The sequence below is a fragment of the Mastigoproctus giganteus genome, chromosome 11 (genome assembly GCF_048544385.1).
Source record: "Mastigoproctus giganteus isolate SK-2022 chromosome 11, ASM4854438v1, whole genome shotgun sequence".
Classification (NCBI taxonomy): Eukaryota; Metazoa; Arthropoda; class Arachnida; order Uropygi; family Thelyphonidae; genus Mastigoproctus; species Mastigoproctus giganteus.
The window spans coordinates 7,306,642-7,333,051 of NC_143585.1; the positions used below are offsets into that span (position 1 = coordinate 7,306,642).

Consider the following 26,410-nt stretch of genomic DNA (forward strand, 5'->3'; position numbering starts at 1 on the left):
TAAGAGCACCCTTTTGTTCCCCTCACCAATCTTGTTGCCCTTCTTTGTACTCATTCTAGCAACTCTATATCCTTCCTAAAATGAGGCCTCCAGACCTGTACACAGTACTTTAGGTGTGGCCTGACCATTGCCTTGTATAATGGGATAATCACCTCCCCGTCCCTGCTAGCAAAATTCCTATATATCACTGACAAGATTGCATGACCTGCCCTGGAAGCTCCTCTGCACTGCTCAGCAAACTTCATATTTGACTGCACAATTGTCCCCAGGTCTTTTTCACTTTCCACTTCTCCTAGTGTAGTACCACACATTTGGTACATTTCTCTTCGGTTATTTCTACCCATATGCAGTACTTTGCATTTGTCAATGTTAAACTTCAGTTGCCACTTTTCAGCCCATTTGCCAAACTTATCTAGATCCAGTTGGAGCAACATACTGTCTTTACTGTCGTTAACAACCCTGCCAACCTTTGTATCATCTGCAAACTTGGACATTAAACCTGATATACTTTCATCAATATCATTGGCAAATATACAAAACAACAATAGCTCCAACAGTGAACCCTGGGGAACTCCACTAATAACATTTGTCCACAAATTTGTCCATTGATTACCACTGTCTGTCATCTCCCACTCAACCATCCCTTTATCCATTGTAGCAACTTACCCTTAATGCCATACCTCTCCAATTTGTGCGGCAGTCTTCCATGTGCAACAGTATCAAAAGCGTTCCTGAAATCCAACTATATGATATCAAAATTATTTTTGTCATTCAGTTCCTTTGTGACCACATCATACTATCCAATCAAATTTGTCAGACAAGACTTCCCCTTAACAAACCCATGCTGTGTCTTAACTATTACTGCAGTCTTGTCTAGATGATCCTGCAATGCTTCTTTAACCAGTGATTCCATTATTTTCCCTGGAACACAAGTTAAACTAACAGGTCTCTAGTTACCTGTGTTGCCTTTTTAACCCTCTTTGTAAATTGGTGATACGTTTGCACACCTCCAGTCCAAGGAAGCTCTCATAATTATGGGTAAGGGTTTACTTACTTCCTTTGCTGCCTCCTTTAATATAACTGGATAGATCCCATCCGCCCCAGGTGACTTTTTTTATGTTTAACTTCAACAATTTCTCCTCCACTTTGCTCTCAGTTATTACAAAATCACTTAACTCTCTATTAGCGTGTGATAAACTTCTGGCTCTCCCCTCATTGAAAAACTCCTCATGTGTGAATGTAGATGCAAAATACTCATTCATTTTATCAGCTACCTGAGCATGATCATCAATAGTCAACCCATCTATGTTAAGTGGTCCAATCTGATTCATCCCTTTCCCTCTAGAGTTTACATAAGTAAAGAACTGGTTGTTGTTTTTCTTTGCATCCTTTGCCAAGGATTTCTCATAATCTGCCTTTGCCTGCCTAACCTCCTTTGTGACTTTTTTATACCTGCCATAGGCTTCTGTGTCAACTGATACTTTATATGCATCCCATATATTTTTTTTTCTCTGCCACGAGCCTCATTAGTTCATCTGACATCCATTTAGGCCTAAACTTTGAACAATATTTTTGTTGGAATGAAAAGCCTAGTATCCTCCAAAATTAAGTCCCTGAAGGCTTCCCATTTAGAATTCAACATTGGTAACATTATCAGTTGATCCCACTGTACAGAATATTTACAAACTGTCTGAGATCCCTGTAGTCACCTTTATGAAAGCAAAAGCCCTTCCCTTTAGAACTTATGGTAGTTACATCCTTAAGTAATTCTCACATCAGTACTTTGTGATCACTGTCACCCAGTGGTTTCTTTATCTGCAAATTCTTAATGCATGAATAATCACTGCTAATGATCAGATCAAGACTCCCTCTGGTTGCCTCTCGAACATGTTGCTGTAGTAAACAGTCATCCAATAAATCCACAAAAAATCTTGCTAGTGTGCATGCGAGTGACCAATCCACAAGCTCCAGTTAATATCTGGAAAATTAAAATGCCCCATTATAAGTCATTCTGATTTACTGGCCCACTCTATTTCTCTGCACAACTGCTCATTATACCCATCAGATTCGTTAGGCCTATAACACACACCTACTCTCATTTTTTCTTTCCCAGTGCTTATGTCACACCAAACAGACTTGCCATTGCATTGTCCACCAACACCAATTGGATGCATTAAATGTTATATTAAGGGAGGCAGTGAAGGAAATAAGCAAATCCTTAGCCATCGTTATGAGAGAATCCTTGGATTCAGGGTAAGTTCCCGCAGACTGGAGATGTGTGAATGTATCCCCAATACACAAAATAATGGAGTTACTGGTAAAAGACGTAAAACACAAAATAATGTATCCCCAATACACAAAATAATGGAGTTACTGGTAAAAGATGTAAAACAGGATCATCTACACGAGACCGCAATTATACTTCAAACACAGCATGGGTTCGTTAAGGGTAATCTTGTTTGACCAATTCAATTGGATACTACAAAGTGGTCCAAAGGAACTGGATGCAAAAAATAATTTTGATATCATATACTTAGATTTCTGCAAAACTTTTGATATTGTTGCATATAAAAGACTGCAGTACAAATTGGAGCAGTGTGCCATTAAGGGCAAGTTGCTGCTACGGATAAAGGGATGAATATGTGGGAGAAGATAAGAGAGTGGTAATGAATGAATAATGTTATTAGTGGAGTCTCCCGGGGTTTGTTGTTGCCCATTGTTGTTTTCTATATTTTTCAATGATATTCATGAAGGTATATATCCAGCTTAATGTCCAATTTTGCAGATGATACAAAAGGCGGCTGATTGGTTAATGACAGTAATGACAGTATGCTACTGCAACATGATCTAGAAAAGTTAGGCAGATGGGTTGAGAAATGGCAATTGAAGTTTAACACTGAAAAATACAAGGCATTTAGGTAGCTGTAACTCCAGAGTAACATACCAGCTGTGTTTTACTACACTCATGGTAGTGGAAAATGAAAAAGACCTTGGGGTTATTGGGCAGTGATATATGAAGTTTTCTGAGCAGTGCAGAGCTCATGAGGTTTTGTCAATGATATACAGGAATTTTTCTAGCAATGGTCAGGCCACACCTTGAGTACTGCATACAGCTCTGGAGTCTTCGTTTTTGGAAGGATTTGGAGCTGCTGGAATGAATACAAAGAAGGGCAACGAGATTGGTGAGTGGAACAAAGAGGTGCTCTTACCAAGAAAGGCATTAGTACTGTAAATTGCCTCATCTGAAGACTCAATCAAATCACCTGCGAGGTGATTTGTTTAAGGATTTGAATGGATTGATCTGTGCAGTACTGATGGGATTCTTCCTCTTGCTCACACCACACACTTGAGGGGATAAATGTCTTTCCTCAAATTCAAATTAAGGAAGGACAGTTGCAGAATAGATGTTCAGAAGTTTGCCTTGAGCTAATGGATGATTGATTGTTGGAACAAACTTCCATCTGTTGTTTTAAAAGTTAATAGTTTAAATAAATTTAAGGAAGAAGTAGACAAACTATTGGAGGGAATGAATAGGTGAAATAAGAGGTGTCGTGGTTTTTTTTTTTTTTTTTCTTGGCTGATGCTGTATAAGCTTGCTTTCTTGCATCATATGCCACTACTAATGCTAATGGAGCCACTTTTTATATTTCTTAATTGTTTCTTGGATTGTCTACTATAAATATGTAAATAAATTAATACTATTTAGATTGAATAATGAATAGCAGTCTGACACTGATATTTCTTTCAGAAGCAGTTATTCTTTAATGAATTTTTCTCTAACAGTTGGAACTCATATCTCGGCGCCTCTTTCTCTGGAAAAAGGAAGCTGAAGAGCAGAAGGAAAAAGTTGCTGACATGCGAAGAAAAAATGAGGCTTTAGTATACAATATTTTACCTCCACATGTGGCAAAACACTTCCTTGGCCAAATGAGAAAAGATGAAGTAAGAATTTCAATCAAATTATTTCATAAATTGAAATTATTGTTTTATATTGCTCTGTTTAGTATATTGAAGATTTAGTGGATAACGTGTATTCTCATTTCTTGTCCTTGTTATTAGTTCATCTCATTCAGCTGCAGGTGCAAGCATTACACTGTAAATAATTTTTATCTGGAAATTAAATCAATATTTTGTAATAGCATTTGGTCTGTGCTGTTGTCCACCAGTAGTTAGGTATGCATAAATCATATAATGACTTGGCATTCAATCATACAATCATTATTTTTGTATCAACATCTTTTCCTCTATAGACTCTTATATATTTATTTGCTAAAACCATAAGATAATAGTAATGAAAATCATCAGCACCAATTATAACATATAAGATATCACATAGAGAAATAATTTGATTTTCTGTTTCTTGCTTACAGGCTGAGTTGTCAGTAAATGTTTGTGTGGCATAATGACAACTAGAAATAAGGGGCATTTTCCCTAGTGGATACTTTTCCTGTTAAGGATCAGAAGAAGCACCTACATTATAAGTGATCCATATTAGAATGGAACTTATACTCCAGTCATGGGCAAAGCAAATATTTTGACATTTGATTTGAGTCATTAAAGAAAAGTGACTCAAGTCACCAACTTGAATCATTGAGTCACTTCAAACTAATCATTATTTATTATAGTAGCTTTGGCTCATGAGTGAAAAATTTAATTGAATAATTTCAAGTCATTGAATGTAAGAGATTTATTGGTTAATGTATTAATTAAAGCCTACTGTCTATTCCAGGTATTGAATGAACATTTTATTTCAATATTTTTTTGAGATTTGTCTCAAGAAATATGATCATTTTGTCAGTCTGCAAATTTAATTATAAATTTATTTCATTTTTTTTTATTATATAGTTTTTTCATTCAATGTTGGAAAAATCGCAGTGTTTATTATTTACAAACAGTTGTAAATTAAAAACAGTATAGTACTAGCAAAGCAGATAAGAATAATGCCAACTAAGAGTTTCCTTGAATTCAAGCTGATACAGAAGAAAGCTTTGCAAGAGAACAACGAATTCCAAACACCTCATTTAAAAGGTTTTATAATCCCATTAGCTCAATGCTGATGGGATTTTTTCTCTTGTCCAAATTAATCACCTGAGGGGACATAAATTCAAATTGAGGAAAGACAGTTGTAGAATAGATGTGCTGCAGAAATTTGCCTTTAGCCAGCAGGTGGTTGATTGCTGGAACAAATTTCCATATTTCGTTGTAGAAGTTGAGAGCTTAAATAAATTCAAGGCAGAACTAGGCAAACATTTAGAGCAAATGGATGGGTGAAATGCGAAGTGTTTTTTTTTTTTTTTTGGCTGATGCTGTATAAGCTTGCTTTCTTGCATCATATGCCTCTACTAATGCTAATGCTGTATAATCTTGCTTCCTTGCATCATACGCCTCTACTAATGCTAATGCTGTATAAGCTTGCTTTCTTGCATCTTATGCCTCTGCTAATGCTAATGCTGTATAAGCTTGCTTTCTTGCATCATATGCCTCTACTAATGCTAGACCACTAATTCTCAGGCAAGACTTCCCCTTAACAAAACCATGCTGTGTCTGAGCTTCAGTTATAGCTCAGACACAGCATGGTTTTGTTAAGGGGAAGTCTTGCCTGACCAACTTGATTGGATACTATGATGCAGTCACAAAAGAACTGGATGCAGGGAATAACTTTGATATTATATACTTGGATCTTAGAAAGGCTTTTGATACTGTTGCACATGGAAGACTGCTACACAAATTGGAGCAGTGTGACATTGGAGGCAAATTGCTGCTATGGATAAAGGGGTGGTTGAGGGGGAGAAGACAGAGAGTGGTAATCAATGGACACTGCTCATCGTGGACTAATGTTATTAGTGGAGTCCCTCAGGGCTCAGTGTTGGGTCCATTATTGTTTTCTGTATTTATAAATGATATTGATGATGGTATATCAAGCTTAATGTCCAAGTTTGCAGACGATACAAAGGTTGGCAGGGTTGTCAAGGACACTACTGACACTATGCTGCTGCAACAGGATCTGGAAAGGTTGAGCAGATGGGCTGAGAGGTGGCAAAGGAAGTTTAACATTGACAAATGTAAAGTACTACACATGGGAAACAGCAACCCCAGAGCAACGTATCAACGCTGTGGTACTACACTGACAGTGGTAGAGAATGAAAGGGACTTGGGGGTGGTTGTGCAGGCAGATATGAAGTTCTCTGAGCAGTGCAGACGGGCTGCAAGAGTAGCTCATGGAGTATTGTCAATGATATACAGGAATTTTTCCAGCAGGGATAAGGAGGTGATTATTCCATTGTATAAGGCAATGGTCAGGCCACACCTAGAGTACTGTATACAGGTCTGGAGGCCTCATTTCAAGAAGGATGTAGAGCTGCTGGAACGAGTACAGAGAAGGGCAACAAGATTAGTGAATGGAACAAAGGGGTGCTCTTACGAAGAAAGGCTTAAGTTTTGCAAATTACAGTGTCTGGAGACTAGGCACCAGCGAGGTGATCTGATAGAGGTGTATAAAGCCTTGAATGGTTTAAGCATGCTCAATGCTGATGGGATTCTTCCTCTAGCTCAGAAAAATCACCTGAGAGGGCATAAATTCAAATTGAGGAAAGACAGATGTAGGATAGCGTGCGGAAATTTGCCTTTAGCCAGCGGGTGGTTGGTTGGTGGAACAGATTTCCATCCCTTGTGGTGGAGGTTGATAGCCTAAATAAGTTTAAGGCTCAGCTGGACAGGTATTTTGAACGAACAGAGGGGTGAGGTGGAAGTGGGGTTTTTTTTTTTTTTTTTTTGGCTGATGCTACATAAGCTTGCTTTCTTGCATCAAAAGCCTCTACTAATGCTAATGCTAATGCTAATAAACAGAGCAATTAACACTGCAGTGAAAGCCACAGAGACAAAAAAAACAGCAAAAATGTCTTGTGAACCACTTTGAAAAATTGAAATGAACAATTTTGTTTTCTTTCCACCAATTTAGTGTAATTTTTTGTTTTGACAAAAGGGATTGATATTTAAATACAGTTCTACTTCAACAAAGCTGGTTGCACTAGGATTTTTAATTTTGAACAATAGGTACCACAGTAGAATTTAATTTGTGTCCAATAAGTTTAATTTGTGTTTTGAAGCTTCAGATGAAATACATAGTTAGATCAAGTGATTTTGTTGTAATTTGAGAACTGGCATATTTGCTGTTGCTGTTGGTGCACAGTTAACTGGTCACTGAGGCTGGCTAGAGCTCTGCTTTTTGATTTGGAGTCAGTCATTCAACTAAATGACTTGAGTTACTGAATCAAATCACTCACTTGCTAGCCATCATTATTATATACTGACCAATAGTAAAGGTCGTAGGATTATATTTCAATGCTGGCATTAGCATTAGCAAAGGCACATGATGCAAGAAAGCAAGCTTATATAGCAATCAGCCAGAAAAAAAAAAAAAAAAAAAAACCCTTATTTCACCCATCCATTTGCTCCAAATGCTTGTCAAGTTCTGCCTTGAATATATTTAAGCTATCAACTTCTACAGCGACAGACGGAAATTTGTTCCAGCAATCAACCACCCGCTGGCTAAAGGCAAACTTCTGCACATCTATTCTACAACTGTCTTTCCTCAATTTGAATTTATGTCCTCTCAGGCAATTATTCTGGGCAAGAGGAAGAATTCCATCAGCATTGAGCATACTCAAGCCATTCAAGGCTTTATACACCTCAATCAGATCACCTCGCAGGTACCTAGTCTCCAGACCCTGTAATTTGCAAAACTTAAGCCTTTCTTCATAAGAGCAACCATTTGTTCCATTCACTAATCTTGTTGCCCTTCTCTGTACTTGTTCCAACAGCTCTACATCCTTCTTAAAATGAGGTCTCCAGACCTGTATACAGTACTCAAGATGTGGTCTGACCATTGCCTTATATAAGGGGATAATCACCTCCTTATCCCTGTTAGAAAAATTCCTGTATATCATTGACAAGACATCATGAGCTCTGTTCACTCCAGGTGCCTTTCTTGTGTTTATCTTCAACAATTTCTCATCCATTTTACTCTCAGTTATTACAAGATTATCTAGCTTACTGTCAGAGTTGAATACACCTCTGGCATTCCCCTCCCTGAATAACTCCTCATGTGTGAATGTCGATGCAAAATATTCATTTAGTTTGTTAGCTACCTGAGCAGGATCATCAACAGTTTAACCATCAATATCAAGTGGACCAATCTGATTAATCCCCTTCCTTCTAGAGTTTACATAAGTAAAGAACTCTTTGCTATTTTTCTTTACATCCTTTGCCAAAGATTTCTCATAATCTGCCTTCGCCTGCCTAACCTTCGTAACTTGGTTACAGACCAGCTTATATCTATCATAGGCTTCTGTGTCACATGTTAATTTATATGTATCCCATGCATTTTTCTTCTCTGTCACATGTTGGATGATTGTTTTCTACACCAGCATGTTCGTGAGGCAACTAGAGGGAGGAATACTCTTGATTTGATTATCAGCAGTAATTCTTCATGCATTAAGAATCTGCAGATAAATGAACCACTAGGTGGCAGTGATCACAGTGTGCTGAAGTGGGATTTACTCAAAGGGGTAACTACCATTAGGGGTAAAGGGAAGGGTTATTGCTTTTGTAAAGGCGACTATGATGGACTGAGACAGTATTTAAATTCTATACAGTGGGACCAACTGATGATGTTACCAACAGCAAATGCAAAATGGGAAGCATTCAAAGAACTTATCTTGGAAGCTACTAGGCTTTACATACCAACTAAGAAATATTGTTCAAGGTTTAGGCCTAAATGGATGTCAGATGAACTGATGAGGCATATGGCAGAGAAGAAACATGCATGGGATACATACAAATTAACACATGACACAGAAGACTATGATAGATACAAGTTGATCTGTAAACAAGTTACAAAGGAGGTTAGGCAGGCGAAGGCAGATTACGAGAAATCTTTGGCAAGGGATGCAAAGAAAACAGCAAAGAGTTCTTTACTTATGTAAACTCTAGAATTAAGGGGATGAATCAGATTGGTCCACTTGATATCGATGGGTCAACTGTTGATGATCCTGCTCAGGTAGCTAACAAACTAAATGAATATTTTTCATCGACATTCACACATGAGGAGTTATTTAGTGAGGGTAAAGCCAGAGATGTATTCAATCTAGCAGTAAACTAGAGAATCTTGTAATAACTGAGAGTAAAGTGGAGAAGAAATTGTTAAAGATAAACACAAGAAAGGCACCAGGGGTGAATGGGATCTATCCAGTTATATTAAAGGAGGCAGCAAAGGAAGTAAGCAAACCCTTAGCCATAATTATGAGAGCTTCCTTGTAGTCAGTGGAGGTACCCACAGACTGGAGATCTGCAAATGTCACCCCAATTCACAAAGGAGGATCAAAGGCTGACACAAGTAATTATAGACCTGTGAGTTTAACTTCTGTTCCAGGAAAATTAATGGAGGCACTAGTTAAAGAAGCACTGCAGGATTATTTAGACAAGACTTCAGCTCTAGCTCAGACACAGCATGGTTTTGTTAAGGGGAAGTCATGCCTGACCAATTTGATTGTATACTATGATGCAGTCACAAAGGAACTGGATGCAGGGAATAACTTTGATATTATATACTTGGATCTTAGAAAGGCTTTTGATACTGTTGCACATGGAAGACTGCTGCACAAATTGGAGCAGTGTGGCATTGGAGGCAAATTGCTGCTGTGGATAAAGGCCATCCATTGCCTATCCATTGCTGCTGTGGATAGGGTGGCTGAGGGGGAGAAGACAGAGAGTGGTAATCAATGGACACTGCTCGTCGTGGACTAATGTTATTAGTGGAGTCCCTCAGGGCTCAGTGTTGGGTCCATTATTGTTTTCTGTATTCATAAATGATATTGATGAGGTATATCAAGCTTAATGTCGAAGTTTGCAGACAATACAAAAGTAGGCAGGGTTGTCAAGGACACTATACTGACACTATGCTGCTGCAACAGGATCTGGAAAGGTTGAGCAGATGGGCTGAGAAGTGGCAAATGAAGTTTAACATTGACAAATGTAAAGTACTACACATGGGAAACAGCAACCCCAGAGCAACGTATCAACTCTGTAGTACTACACTGACAGTGGTAGAGAATGAAAGGGACCTAGGGGTGGTTGTGCAGGCAGATATGAAGTTCTCTGAGCAGTGCAGATGGGCTGCAAGAGTAGCTCGTGGTGTATTGTCAATGATATATAGGAATTTTTCTAGCAGGGATAAGGAGGTGATTATTCCCTTGTATAAGGCAATGGTCAGGCCACACCTAGAGTACTGTATACAGGTCTGGAGGCCTCATTTCAAGAAGAATGTAGAGCTGCTGGAACGAGTACAGAGAAGGGCAACAAGATTAGTGAATGGAACAAAGGGGTGCTCTTACGAAGAAAGGCTTAAGTTTTGCAAATTACAGTGTCTGGAGACTAGGCACCAGCGAGGTGATTTGATAGAGGTGTGTATAAGGCCTTGAATGGTTTGAGCATGCTCAATGCTGATGGGATTCTTCCTCTCACTCAGAATAATCACCTGAGAGAGCATAAATTCAAATTGAGGAAAGACAGATGTAGGATAGACGTGCGGAAATTTGCCTTTACCCAGCGGGTGGTTGGTTGGTTGGTGGAACAGACTTCCATCCCTTGTTGTTGAAGTTGATAGCCTAAATAAGTTTAAGGCTCAGCTGGACAGGTATTTTGAACGAACAGAGGGGTGAAGTGGAAGTGGTTTCTTTTCTTTTTTTTTTTTATTTATTTATTTTTTAAATTTTTTTATTTAATTTTTATTTTTTTTTTATTTATTTATTTTTTTTTTTTTTTGGCTGATGCTGCATAAGCTTGCTTTCTTGCATCAAATGCCTCTACTAATGCTAATGGTAATGCTAATGTCTAATTAGTTCATCTGACATCCATTTAGGCCTAAAACTTGAACAATATTTCTTTGTTGGTATGAAAAGCCTAGTAGCTTCCAAGAATAATTCTTTGAATGCTTCCCATTTTGAATTTGCTGTTGTTAACATCATCAGTTGGTTCCACCATATAGAATTTAAATACTGTCTCAGACCACTGTAGTCACCCTTTCATAAGGGTGACTACAGTGGCTACATATCAAAGGCTCAGAGATAAAATTGGATACCCAACTGCAAAAAAACAGTAGTAATACCCAAGATGGAAGCGTGTTTAGAAGACCTTTATGACAAACATGATCAAAAGCCTTAGAAATGTCAAGGGCAACTTCTTGAGTTTCACAAAACTTTGCCAATAAATTTGCAATAGGTAATATAAGCCAAAATATCACCAGTGAATTGACACTGATAGAATCCATATGGCAAACATTGGTCTCATAGGTTTCAAGATAGTTATGGAGTTGGTGGTTAATGGATTTCTCCATTCCTTTGGCTCAACTTGGTGCATTATGACTTTAGATGCTAATGTGCCATAAAACAATAAGCAAAAACAACAACTCAGTTACTTTCAAAAGAGTAGGGTGAGATGAGATGAGATGTGCAATGAGATTATAAATGGGTAGGAGGAATTTTCACCCATTTGAGGAACTAGCCGGACATGAGCAAATTTTTCAGTAGAAGGAAAAACCAGTGGAATAAGAAGTCTGAAAAAGCAACAAAGAACAGGAATAAGCTCAGGAGCACAAGTTTTGAGAACAAGCAGAGAAATACCATCAGGCAGGGCCATGCAAAGATACTTGGGGGCCCGGATGCAAAGGAGTTAAGAGGCCTCATTTATTTATGTTGAGAATTTGATGGTTCCCTCGATTGGGGTCCCCTAGATCGGTGGTCCTGGTGCAGCACATCCAATGCACCCCCCATTTGTATGACCCTGCCATCAGGACCTGGAACTTTCTTGGCATCAAGATTGTCCAAAATTCTTCTGACATTCTTTTGATGGAAGACCCCAGGAGGCACTGAGTGGAGTGTACTGGGAATGGTAGGAGGAGGTTTACCAAGATCATCAGTACAAGAGTTAGAAAAAGGAGAATGTTAGTGATTGTCTTTATCTTTAGCTGAAGAGACAATAAAATCATCAGGTTTTAACAGAGGTGGGATGGGCAAAATATATTGCCATTAGCTTTGGCAAGAGACTACAGTGCTTGACTGCTGTTTGGACAAGAAGCAAATTTTCTACTCTTAGCCTATTGAAAATGTAGTTCGGATTGACTAATAACTGCTCTACAATTTTTGTGATCTTTATTGTAGGCAAAAAATGAACTTGGAGATTTGACATGCAGTGGTGGAATCAACTGATAATTGAGATTCTATCATAAAAAGTATCACCTGGCTTGGCAGGCTGGAAGTGAAAATTTACATAGAGAGTAATAGCCATATAGTGCAATTATAAGTGAATTAATAGCCATATAGTGAAATTACTATATGGCTATTAATATTCATTGAGACATCATTGAATTGAAACTCAGACCACATATATTTGTCAAATGATTATAACACAGGCCACATGTATTTGTCAAATGAATGAGGAAGTATATATATTGTGCAGGAAGGATAGGTAGAATAGCACCAGGTTATGTTTGCCTGTAGAAAAAGTAGATAATCTTGTTGTTGTTGTTATTTGGTTTTTAGGAGCATTAGCAACTAAAGCCATATTGCTCCAGGGATATGCAGTGGTCATTCCCTGACTTTTCCGCATCCTCCGTATTTGGTGGTCATGGGCTCGAACCCCGGTCTAATCAAGAAGCATGTGCTATGCACTGCTGCTCCTGGCCACCTGACTACGGAGGTGCCAGATAATCTTGTAAAGCATATATCATCATTTAAGGGCACGAAAAGGATTTCTGAGGACGAGGTTGCTGGTGCGGACGTGCCTTTCTGCTGCTCTTCGAACAGAGAAGTTTTTTCTGATTTATTTTCTGCTTTATTAGTTTAAATTGACATATTAACTTATTTTCTAGAGTAGCTTTTATTCCTTTTACGGTACTTAAGTTTAAAGTAACTTAGATAGAGATTTTGTAGGTATTACTTAGTATCGGAAAGGGTATCAAATACACGTGTTTACCGTTCGTAAATATCCGCCATTGTAACGGGAAAATTAATCAGTAAAATCTATTAATCTTGTCGAACTTCATTGGCAATTAAATTGTACTTTTAACTTTACATATAACCACTTAGGTTACTTAATATAAATAATTAGTAAAAACAAATAATTAATACATAACTTGATACGAAAGTTATATAAAGGGATTTCGTAGATAACACTCGTTACTGAAACCTAAATATTTCATAGATAACACTCGTTATTGAAACGTAAATATTTCGTAGATAACACTCGTTACTGAAACGTAAATATTTCGTAGATAACACTCGTTACTGAAACGTAAATATTTCGTAGATAACACTCGTTACTGAAACATAAATATTCCGTAGATAACATTCGTTACTGAAACATAAATATTTCGTAGATAACATTCGTTACTGAAACATAAATATAGCGTTATAACTGTGTTTGGATACAAGTTTAGGATTTAATTTTGTACAGAAATTGAAATTTTATTGAAAGTAAATCTAAATCATGACTCAAACCAGAGCAGCAAAGCAAAAGGCTCAAGCTAATGGGAATGCTGTGGCCCAGGGGAGAACTGAGGGGTGCAGTTGTCCTCTGAATCACAGCCTTTTAAGATGCACTATTTGCTTGATGTTTGCGGAGCAGTCAAGTATGGGACATGATACTGCCATGGGGGATGTCTTTGTATGTGTGCGATGCAAGGAGTGTAAGGAGATAAGGTGACAACTCAGTGTTGTTATGGGCCTATATGAGAGCTTGAAGGACAGGGTGGATGCCCTCGAAGGATTACAAGTGACGGGCCCATCAAGCTCTCAGCTGCCCACACCAATGCCAGAGCTTGCACTTGGTCATCGCGCAGCACAGCGGCAACCCCCAAGGCAGAATGCGCTGGTCCCAAAGGAACTAGTAGTTGTTGGTGACTCTATTGTCAGGGAAACGGGAAACATGCTTTGTAAAATGGATAGGTGGAACAGGACCAGGGTATGTCTGCCAGGGGCAAAAGTTGATGACGTTGTAGAGCGGATATCATCTTTTAAGGGCACAAAAGGTGATATAGTTGTACACGTTGGCACTAATGATATTAAGAGCAGGAGACCGGCGGAATTACTTGACAAGTACAGGTCATTGATGAAAAAAAGCCGTGAATTAGGGTTGAAATTGAAAGTGTCTGCAATTCTGCCCAGACACGATAGGAGGGAGTATATGATGAGAGCCCTGTCAATCAATTCGGCCCTGGAAAGATTGTGTAGGGCTCAAGGGGTAGAATTTTTTTCAGCCTGGTCTGTACTTGTTAACAGGAGAGACTGCTTCTACAGGGATGGGATACACTTAAATAGAAAGGGTGCAAGAATGTTTGCTGATGCTATCGAGGCAGTGTTAGGTGGGTCGGAAAACTGCTAGATTGGGGGGATACAAGGAATAATAGATTAACAGTAGCCACTGGCAGAGGTGAAAGTGATTCTTGCACTGCTTCTATTGGAATGAGCCGCAGCCTGGAAAATAAGATGCAGGATATTTCAGAGACTGCTGGGAATCATTGGGGTACAAGTAAACACATGGGTTGTGTTAGGGTAGCTAAGAAAAAGAACAGGTGCATGTATACTTGTGTGTACACCAATGCTAGTAGTTTAGTAAATAAATTTGATGAATTTGAGGTATTGCTCAAAACATCAAAGGCAGATATTGTTGGGATTTCAGAGACGTGGTGTCACACAGATATAAGGAATGCAGAACTGGAATTTGGGGAGTACAATGTCTACAGAAAGGATAGACAGGATAGGAAGGGAGGAGGGGTTATGCTATTAGTTAAAAAACACATAAAATCCAAGGAAGTGAAGCCAGTCGACATCGCTGGACAATGCAGTGTCGAGTCAGTTTGGTGTGACATAAGCATTGGGAGATCAAAATTGAGAGTAATAGTATGCTATAGGCCTAATGACTCTGATGAGTATAATAAGAAACTGTTCGGAGAAATAGAGTGGGCCAGTAAATCAGAGAGTCTTATAATGGGGGATTTTAATTTCCCAGATATTGACTGGAATTTTTGGGCTGGTCACTCACACAGTAGCAAGGCTTTTGTGGATTTATTGGATGATTGTTTTCTACATCAGCATATTCGGGAGGCAACTAGAGGGAGTAATACTCTTGATTTGATTATCAGTAGTGATTCTTCATGCATTAAGAATCTGCAGATAAATGAACCACTAGGTGGCAGTGATCACAGTGTGCTGAACTGGGAGTTACTCAAAGAGGTAACTACCATTAGGGGTAAAGGGAAGGGGTATTGCTTTCGTAAAGGCGACTACAATGGACTGAGACAGTATTTAAATTCTATACAGTGGGATCAACTGATGATATTGCCAACAGCAAATTCAAAATGGGAAGCATTCAAAGAACTTATCTTGGAAGCTACTAGGCTTTACATACCAACTAAGAAATATTGTTCAAGGTTTAGGCCTAAATGGATGTCAGATGAACTAATGAGGCATATGGCAGAGAAGAAAAATGCATGGGATACATACAAATTAACACGTGACACAGATGCCTATGATAGATACAAGTTGATCTGTAACCAAGTTACAAAGGAGGTTAGGCAGGCGAAGGCAGATTACGAGAGATCCTTGGCAAGGGATGCGAAGAAAAACAGCAAAGAGTTCTTTACTTATGTAAACTCTAGAAGGAAGGGGATGAATCAGATTGGTCCACTTGAGATCGATGGGTCAACTGTTGATGACCCTGCTCAGGTAGCTAACAAACTAAATGAATATTTTGCATCGACATTCACACATGAGGAGTTATTCAGCGAGGGGAATGCCAGAAATGTGTATTCAACTCTAGCAGTAAGCTAGAGAATCTTGTAATAACTGAGAACAAAGTGGAGGAAAAATTGTTGAAGATAAACACAAGAAATGCACCTGGGGTGGATGGGATCTATCCAGTTATATTAAAGGAGGCAGCAAAGGAAGTAAGCAAACCCTTAGCCCTAATTATGAGAGCTTCCTTGGACTCAGGGGAGGTACCCATGGACTGGAGATGTGCAAATGTGACCCCAATTCACAAAGGGGGATCAAAGGCTGACACAAGTAATTATAGACCTGTGAGTTTAACTTCTGTTCCCGGAAAATTAATGGAGGCACTGGTTAAAGAAGCACTGCAGGATCATCTAGACAAGACTTCAGTTATAGCTAGAACACAGCATGGTTTTGTTAAGGGTAAGTCTTGCCTGACCAATTTGATTGGATACTATGATGCAGTCACAAAAGAACTGGATGCAGGGAATAACTTTGATATTATATACTTGGATCTTAGAAAGGCTTTTGATACTGTTGCACATGGAAGACTGCTGCACAAATTGGAGCACTGTGGCATTGGAGGCAAATTGCTGCTATGGATAAAGGGGTGGTTGAGGGGGAGAAGACAGAGAGTGGTAATCAATGGACACTGCTCATCGTGGACTAATGTTATTAGTGGAGTCCCTCAGGGTTCAGTGTTGGGTACTTTATTGTTTTCTGTATTTATAAATGATATTGATGATGGTATATCAGGCTTAATATCCAAGTTTGCAGACGATACGAAGGTTGGCAGGGTTGTCAAGGACACTACTGACACTATGCTGCTGCAACAGGATTTGGAAAGGTTGAGCAGATGGGCTTCGAGGTGGCAAATGAAGTTTAACATTGACAAATGTAAAGTACTACATATGGGAAACAGCAACCCCAGAGCAATGTATCAACTCTGTGGTACTACACTGACAGTGGTAGAGAGCGAAAGGGACCTGGGGGTGGTTGTGCAGGCAGATATGAAGTTCTCTGAGCAGTGCAGACGGGCTGCAAGATACTGTTGCCATGGTGTATTGTTAATGATATATAGGAATTTTTCTAGCAGGGATAAGGAGGTGATTATTCCCTTGTATAAGGCAATGGTCAGGCCACACCTAGAGTACTGTATACAGGCCTGGAGGCCTCATTTCAAGAAGGATGTAGAGCTGCTGGAACGAGTACAGAGAAGGGCAACTAGATTGGTGAATGGGACAAAGGGGTGCTCTTACGAAGAAAGGCTTAAGTTTTGCGAATTACAGTGTCTGGAAACTAGGCACCAGCGAGGTGATCTGATAGAGGTGTACAAAGCCTTGAATGGTTTGAGCATGCTCAATGCTGATGGGATTCTACCTCTTGCTCAGAATAATCACCTGAGAGGGCATAAATTCAAATTGAGGAAAGACAGATGTAGGATAGATGTGCGGAAATTTGCCTTTAGCCAGCGGGTGGTTGGTAGGTGGAACAGACTTCCATCCCTTGTCGTGGAAGTTGATAGCCTAAATATGTTTAAGGCTCAGCTGGACAGGTATTTCGAACGAACAGAGGGGTGAAGTGGAAGTGGTTATTTTTATTTATTTATGTTACTTTTTTTTTTTTTTTTGGCTGATGCTACATAAGCTTGCTTTCTTGCATCAAATGCCTCTACTAATGCTAATGCTAATGCTAAAAGTAGATAATCTTGTTGTTGTTGTTATTTGGTTTTTAGGAGCATTAGCAACTAAAGCCATATTGCTCCAGGGATATGCGGTGGTCATTCCCTGACTTTTCCGCATCCTCTGTATTTGGTGGTCATGGGCTCAAACCCCGTTCTAATCAAGAAGCATGTGCTACTCACTGCTGCTCCTGGCCACCTGACTACGGAGGTGCCAGATAATCTTGTAAAGCATATATCATCATTTAAGGGCACCGAAAGTGATACTGTTGTACACATCAACACTAATGAGATTAAGTGTACGAAATCTGAAGACTTACTTAACAAGTACAGAACAATGTAGAGAAAAAGTCGAGAGTTAGGGTTAAATTTGAAAGTCTCTGCAATTCTGCCCAGACATAATAGGAGGGAGTATACGATGAGAACCTTGTCAATCAGTTTATCCCCAGAGAGATTGTGTTAGGGTCGTGGGATAAAATTTTTCTCGGTGTGGGCAGTGCTTGTTAACAACAGTGACTGCTTCTATAGGTATGGCATACACTTAAATAGAAAGGGTGCAATAATATTTGCTAATGGTACTGAGGCAGTGTTAGCTGGGTTGGCAAATTGATAACTTTTGGGGGATACACAGAATAATCGATTAACAATAGCTGCAGGCAGAAGTGAAAGTGATTCTTGCACAGCTTCTATTGGAACATGCAGCAGCCTGGAAAGAAAGGTGTTGGGGATTTTAAGACCTACTATGAGTCATCATGGAACAAGTAAATACATGGGCTGTGTGAGGGTAACTAAGAGTAAGAAAAGATGCATGTAGACTTGCATCTACATCAGTACTAGGAGCATATAGGAGCATAGTAATAAATTTGAAGTGCTGGTGAAGTCATCAAATGCAGACATTGTGTTATATCAGAGGTGTGGTGTCACTCAGAGATAAGGCATGCAGAATTTGCATATGGCAAGTATAATAATTACAGGAAGGACAGAGAGGATAGAAGTGGGGGGAGATTATTCAATTAACATGAGTAAAGATTTCCTTGTGGTTCTACTGTTCCTGATGTTTTTTTCCTCAGGGTGCTGGCAAGCTGAATAAGTATTTTGCATTTACATTCACACATAAGGAATTCTTTAGGGAAGTGGATAATAGAGTTTATCAAACTCTAACAGGGAGCTAAATGATTTTGTAATAACTAAGAGGAAAGTGGAAAATAAAGTGTTGAAGTTAAACATAACAATGCACCTGTGGTGTATGGGATGGATCCAGTTATATTAAGGGAGGCAGCAAAAGAGGTAAGCAAACCCTTGGCCATAATTATGAGAGCATCTTTGGATTAAGGGGAAGTCCCCATGGACAGGAGATGTGCAAATGTATCCTCAATTCACAAATGAAGATCAAAGGGTGACATGAGTAATTACAGACCTGTTAGCTTAAATTTTGTTCAAGGTAAAATAATGAGGTTACTGGTTAAAGAAGTACTGAAATACAAGTATATGATATCAAAATTTGTTTTTGCATCCAGTTGCTTTGTGACCACATCATAGTTTGTTGTTTGTTTGTTTGTTATTTGGTTTTTAGAAGCATTAGCAACTAAGGCCATATTGCTCCAAGGATATGTGGTGGTCATTCCCTGACCTTTCCACATCCTCCGTATTTGGTGGGCATGGGCTCGAACCCCTTGTCTAATCAAGAAGCGTGTGCTACGCACTGCTGCTCCTGCCCACCTGGCTATGGAGGAGCCTCCACATCATAGTATCCAATTAAATTGGTCAGACAAGACTTCCCCTTGACAAACTCATGCTTGGTACACATGAGAGGTATTACTGCTGTCTTGTCTAGATGATCCTGTAATGCTTCTTTAACCAGTGATTCCATTATTTTCCCTGGAACAGAAGTCAAACATTCTGGTCCATAATTACTCATGTCACCCTTTGATACCCCTTTGTGAATTGGAGATACATTTGCACATCTGCAGTCTGTGGGGACCTCCCTCGATTCCAAGCATGCTCATAATTATGGCTAAGGATCTGCTTACCTCCCCCGCTGCCTCCTTTTATATATCTGGATAGATCCCATCCACCCTAGGTGCCCTTCTTATGTTTAACTTCAACAATTTCTCCTCCACTCTGCTCCCAGTTATTACAAAATCATTTAATTCCCTATTAGATTTTGATAAAAATCTGGCCATCTCCTCCTTGAACAACTCCTCATGTGTGAATGTAGATGCAAAATACTCATTTATTTCGGCAGTTATATGAGAATAATCATCTACAGTCAAACCACTGCTATCATGTGGACCAATCTGATTCATCCCCCTCCTTCTAGAGCTTATATAATTAAAGAAGTTTTGCTGTTTTTCTTTGCATCCTTTGCCAAAGATTTCTCATAATCTGCCTTCACCCGCCCAACCTCCTTTGTGACTTGATCACAGAGTAGCCCGTATCTACCACAGGCCCCTGTGTCGCCCGACAATTTATGTGCATCCCATGCACACTTTTCCTCCGTGCTACGAATCTCATTAGTTCATCTGACATCCATTTGAGCCTGAACCCACAGATGTTTTTTTTTTTTTTTTTTTATGTGAACCCCAAACATGAGAGGTATTAGAACCTATAGTACTTAGTACCATGCTTGGGTTGGAGGTTGAGAAGACGAAAGAAGATATTTGTTGACATTGGACTTGAACTTCTGTAGATTGTAATTTTCAGGAAATATGTATGAAGGAAGGCTGTTCCAGAAAACGGCAGTTGAATGAATAAATGAGGAAGATGAAAAGTTGGTTCTGTGGGTTTGAAGTTGGACAGTAAATGGATGTTGGCTGGTGGCGGCACGTGTTCAGACTGTTTTGAAAGAGAGAGTGGGAATTATAGAAGCCAATTCAGAAGAACAGTGCCCATGGAAGTATCTGTAGAAGAGGCATGCAGCAGAAACAGTGCATCTATGAGAAAGCGAGTAGAGAGACTCTGTGGAAAAGATGTGGAAAAGAGTAGCTTTTAGCCAGCGAGTGGTTGATTGTTAGAACAAATTTCCAGTCTGATACCTTCATCAGTATCATTAATAAATACAGAAAACAGTGCACCCACCACCAAACCCTAGAAGAATTCACAAATAACATTAATCCAGGAAAGGCTGTGTCCATTGATTACAACGCTCGGTCTTCTCCCATTCAACCATCCATTTACTGATAGCAGCAACTTGCCTTTAATGCCACACTGCTTCAATTTATATAGAAGTCTTTTATGTGCAACAGTATTGAAAACTATCCTGAATTCCAAGTATGCAATATCAAAATTATTTTTTGCATCTAGTTCCTTTGTTACTGCATCATATTAACCAACCAGTTTAGTCAGACAACATCAACCCTTAACAAATCCATGGTGTGACTGTTGTATAATAACAATCTGCCTAGATGGGCCATGCATTACTTCTTTAACCAGTGATTCCATTATTTTCCCTGGAACAGAAATTAAGCTAACAGGTCTGTAATTACTTATGTCACCTTTTGATCACCCTTTATGAACTGGGGACACATCTGCACATATCCAGTGTATAGGAACCACTCTGAATCCAAAGATGCTCTCATAATTATGGCTAAGGGTTTGTTGCTTCTGTTAATATAATTAGATAGATCCCATCAACCCAAGTGCTTTTATTTGCTTTATAATTTTAATTTATTTATTATTTTTATTATCTCTCTATACATTAAAAAAGTTTTTCTACTAGTGATTTTTATTCAAGCCAATTGGAGAAGAGGGCGAGGCAATTACGTCACTACAAATGCAATTAATTATTGAAAACTGCCTCCATAACATTCACCAACCTCATGCTCATGCTTCCCTATCTCACATTTGATGTTCCATTGTAATGTTTTTTGTATATTAATGAATATTGTATACAGTATTTGTAAATAGTTTAGTATTTTGTAAATATTTTATATATTTGTATAGTTTGTAAATATTTTATATATTTGTATAGTTTGTAAATATTTTATATATTTGTATAGTTTGTAAATATTTTATATATTTGTATAGTTTGTAAATATTTCAGTTATATATTTTAGCCTTGCTGTTTCGGATGCAATAATATTCCTCATGCATTATGGAAGCTGAAGCAAAAGGCCTTTTCCTAAGTGAACTATGTAAACGCAGGTAAATAATTACATAGTGATATTTATTTGACGTTGAAAATGCCGAGCAATACAAATGCACTGGTAAATAATTAAATAGGCCATTTCCTGATTAGATATCGATCAGTGCATATCGACAGGTGTGTCTTTTACTTAGATAAGATTTGACTTACTCCATATACCTCTACATTTTATGTAGAAAAGCTTGTGTGGGGGTGGGCGAGCAAAGTGAGCAGGGGCAAGCCCCAAGTTTATTATAAAAATTTATTTTTTATTTGCTTTTATTTACTTTTTAGCTTTCACTAATTGTCCATTTTAGCTTCACTAACTGTCCATTTTAGCTTCAACAATTTTTCTTACACATTCTTCTCAGTTTTCACAAAATCATTTAGCTGTTAGTTATAACTTGGTGTACTTCTTGGTATTCACATTCTTAAAATCTGTTTTGCAGATGAATTTAAATGCAAAATATGTATTCAGTTTGTTTGCAACCTGAACAGGATTAAAATAAGCAGTGAATTATTTGCTTTTTTAACCAAGGACTTTATGTAATCTGCCTTAGCATGTTTTAACCCATTCAGTAACTTTATTCTAGACTAATGTGTACTTACTGTAGGTTTCATTTCTCTTCTCTGCCACTAGACTCATTGTTCATCTGACATCTGTTAAGTCTAAACCTATGAACATTATCTCTTATCTGGTATAAAAAACTTATCAGCTTCCATGATTACTTCCCTGAATGTATTTAGAATTTACAGTTGGTTTGCATCATCAGTTGCTATCACTGAAGGGAATTTAAAAATTGTCTATAAACACTGTAGTAGCCTTTGTGAAAGCAAAATCTATTCCCCTTACCCTTGACAGTAGTTATATTTTTAAGTAGCTCCCATTTCAATATTTTATAATCACTCCCACCAAGTGATTCCTTTACCTGGATATTCCTAATGCGTGAAGTGTCACTACTGGCAATCATATCTAACGAAATAAATGAATATTTTGGATTTATATTCACACATGAGGAGTTATTCAGGGAGGGGAATGTGAGAGGTGTATTAAACTGTGGCAGTAAGCTAGATAATCTTGTAATAACTGAGAGTAAAGTGGAGGAGAAATAGTTGAAGATAAACATAAGAAAGGCACCTAGGGTGGATGGAATCTATCCAGTTATATTAAATGAGGCAGCAAAGGAAGTAAGCAAACCCTTAGCCATAATTATGAGAGCTTCCTGGATTCAGGGGAGGTACCCATGGATGAGCAAATGTACCCCAATCCACAAAGGAGGATCAAAGGGAGACAGAGCTAATTACAGACCTGTTAGTTTAACTTCTGTTCCAGGGAAATTAATGGAGGCACTGGTTAAAGAAGCATTGCAGGATCATCTAGACAAGACTTCAGTTATAGCTCGGACACAGCATGGGTTTGTTAAGGGGAAGTCTTGTCTGACCAATTTGATTGGATACTATGATATAGAATCATAGTATCAATACTATGATTCTATATCATATAATATGACAAAGAATAATTTTGATATCATATTTGGATCTTAGAAAGGTTTTTGATACTGTTGCACAAATTGGAGCAGAGTGGCATTGGAGGCAAATTGCTGCTATGGATAAAGGGGTAGTTGAGGGGGAAGAAGACGGAGTGTGGTAATCAATGGACACTGCTCTTTGTGGACTAATGATATTAGTGGAGTCCCCCAGGGTTCAGTGTTGGGTCCATTGTTGTTTTCTCTATTCATTAATGATATTGATGAGGTATATCAGGCTTAATGTCCAAGTTTGCAGAAAATACTAAGGTTGGCAGGGTTGTTAATGACACTAATAATAGTACACTGTTGCAACAGGATCTAGAAAAGTTGAGCAGGTGGGCTGAGAGGTTGCAACTGAAGTTTAACATTGACAAATGTAAAGTGCTACATATGGGAAGCAGTAATCCCAGAGTAACGTATCAACTGTGTGGTACTACACTGACAGTGGTAGAGAGTAAAAAGGAACTAGGGGTAATTGTGCAGGCAGATATGAAGTTTTCTGAGCAGCGCAAACATCTGCAAGAGTAGTTCATGGTGTCTTGTGAATGATATACAGGAATTTTTCTAGCAGGGATAAGGAGGTGATTATTCCCTTGTATAAGGCAATAGTCAGGCCACACCTTGAGTACTGTATAGGTCTGGAGGCCTCATTTTAGGAAGGATGTAGAGCTGTTGGAATGGGTACAGAGGAGGGCAACAAGGTTAGTGAATGGAACAAAGGGTTGCTCTTACAAAGGAAGGCTTAAGTTTTGCAAATTACAATGTCTGGAGACTAGGCACCTGTGAGGTGATCTGATTCAGATGTATAAAGCCTTCAATGGTTTGAGCATACTCAATGCTGATTGGATTCTTCCTGTTGCTCAGAATAATTGCCTGAGAGGGCATAAATTCAAATTGAGGAAAGACAGTTGCAGGATAGATGTGTGGAAGTTTGCCTTTAGCCAGTGAGTGGTTGTTTGCTCAAACAGATTCAAGGCAGAACTAGACAAACATTTGGTGCAAGTGGATGGGTGAAATGAGAAGTGTGTGTGTGTGTGTGTGTGTGTGTGTGTGTGTGTGTGTGTGTGTGTGTGTGTGTGTGTGTGTGTGTGTGTGTGTGTGTGTGTGTCAGCTGATGCTATATAAGCTTGCTTTCTTGCATCATGTCTCCTTTCTAATGCTAATGCTAAGTGTGTTGCTTTCTCTTATTGCTTCTTTAAAATGCTGTAGAAAACAGTCAATCTAATAAATCTGGAAAGGTTTGATTACTGTGTGAGTGACCAAACACAGGTTCCAGCCAATATTTAAAAAGTTAGAATCGCCATTATAAGCTATTTGGATTTACCAGCCCACTAAATTTGTCTGTATAGCTATTCATTATAATAATCATAGTCATTTGACTATAATGTACTCCTACTTCATCCTGCTCAGATAGCAAACAAACTGAATGAGTATTTTGCATCTACATTCACACATGAGGAATTATTAAGGTTTGAAAATGGCAGAAGGTTATCAAATTGTAGCAGAGTGCTTAATGATTTTGTAATAACTGAGAGCAAAGTAAGGAGAAATTGTTGAAGTTAAACATAAGAAAGGCACCTGGGGTGGATGGGATCTATCCAGTTATATTAAAGGAGGTGGAAAAGCAACTAAGCAAACCCTTAGCCATAATTATGAGAGCATCCTTGGACTCAAGAGAGGTCCCCACAGACTGGAGATGTACAAATGTAACCCCAATTCACAAAGGGTGACACGAGTAATTACAGACCAGTTAGTTTAACTTCTGTTCCAGGTAAAATAATGGAGTCACTGGTTAAAGATGCATTGCAGGATCATCTAGACAAGACTGCAGCAATAATTCAGACAGCATGGGTTTGTTAATGGAAAGTATTGTCTGACAAATTTGAGAGGATATTATGATGTGGTTACAAAGGAACTCGATGCAAAAAATAATTTTGATATCATATATTTGGATTTCAGGAAAGCTTTTGACACGGTTGAACATGGAAGACTATTGTACAAATTGAAGCAGAATGGTATTAAGGGTAAGTTGCTACAATGGATAAAAGAATGGTTGAGTGGGAGAAGACAGAGGGTGGTAATCAATGGGTGCTGCTCTTTGTGGACTAATGTTATTAGTGGAGTCCCACAGGGTTCGGTGTTGGGTCCACTGTTGTTTTGTATATTTATCAATGACATTGATGAAGGTATATCAGGCTTAATGTTGAAGTTTGCAGATGATACAAAGGTTGGCAGGATTGTTAATGAGAGTAATGGCAGTGTGCTACTGCAACAGGATCTAGATAATTTGGGCAGATGTTCTAAGAAGTGGCAACTGAAGTTTAACCTTAACAAATGCAAAGTACTGCATATGGGTAGAAGTAACCCCAGAGAAACGTATCAACTGTGTGGTACTACAATTAAGGTGGTAGAAAATGAAAAAGAACTGGGAGTAATTATGCAGTCAGATATGAAGTTTTCTGAGCAATGCCGACAGGCTGCCAGGGCGGGTCATGGGGTTTTGTCAATTATATATATAGGAATTTTGCTAGCAGGGTAAAGGAGGTAATTGTCCCTCTGTATAAGGCAATAGTCGGGCCATGCCTTGAGTACTGCGTACAGGTCTGGCGGCCTCATTTTAGGAAAGATGTAGATTTTCTTGAGCATGTACAGAGAAGAGCAACAAGATTGGTGAGGGGAATGAAGGGATCCTCTTATCAAGAGAGGCTTAAGTTCTGAAAATTGCAGTGACTGGAGACTAGGCACCTGTGCGGTGATCTGATTGAGGGTATAAGGCCTTGAATGGGTTGAGACGTTGAATTCTGATGGGATCCTTCCACTTGTTCAGATTACGAACCTAAGGGGGCATAAATTCAAATTGAGGAAAGACAGATGTAGAATAGATGTGTGGAAATTTGCCTTTAGCCAGCGGGTGGTTAATTGCTGGAATAAACTTTCATATGTTGTTATAGAAGTTGATAGGTTAAATAAATTTAAGGAGGAACTGGACAGGCATTTGGAGGGAATGGTGTGATTTTTTTTTTTTTTTTTTTTTGGCTGATGCTGCATAAGCTCATATACATGCTTTCTTGCATCACATGCCACTACTACTACTATTAGTACTACTACTACATCAAATTCATCAAATTTCTTTTCTATACTCATAGAATTAGTGTACATGCAAGTACACATGCGCCTGTTTCTTGTCTTAGCAACTATAACAAAGTCCATTTGTGCTTGTTTTGTGTGGACCACCAACAGACCTTGCTTTTCA

The 26,410-nt window shown here is 38.7% G+C and overlaps 1 protein-coding gene across 3 annotated transcripts in view; it reads left to right on the top strand.

Moving 5' to 3' along the window:
• Positions 1–26,410, top strand: part of LOC150077672 (adenylate cyclase type 3-like) — a 376,378-nt gene that overhangs the window by 307,200 nt on the left and 42,768 nt on the right. For all 3 annotated transcript variants that reach the window (XM_090384272.1, XM_090384271.1, XM_090384273.1), the window contains exon 16: positions 3,784–3,942. In XM_090384272.1, coding sequence (XP_090240398.1) covers positions 3,784–3,942 — 159 coding nt within the window. The remainder of the gene's footprint in view (positions 1–3,783; positions 3,943–26,410) is intronic.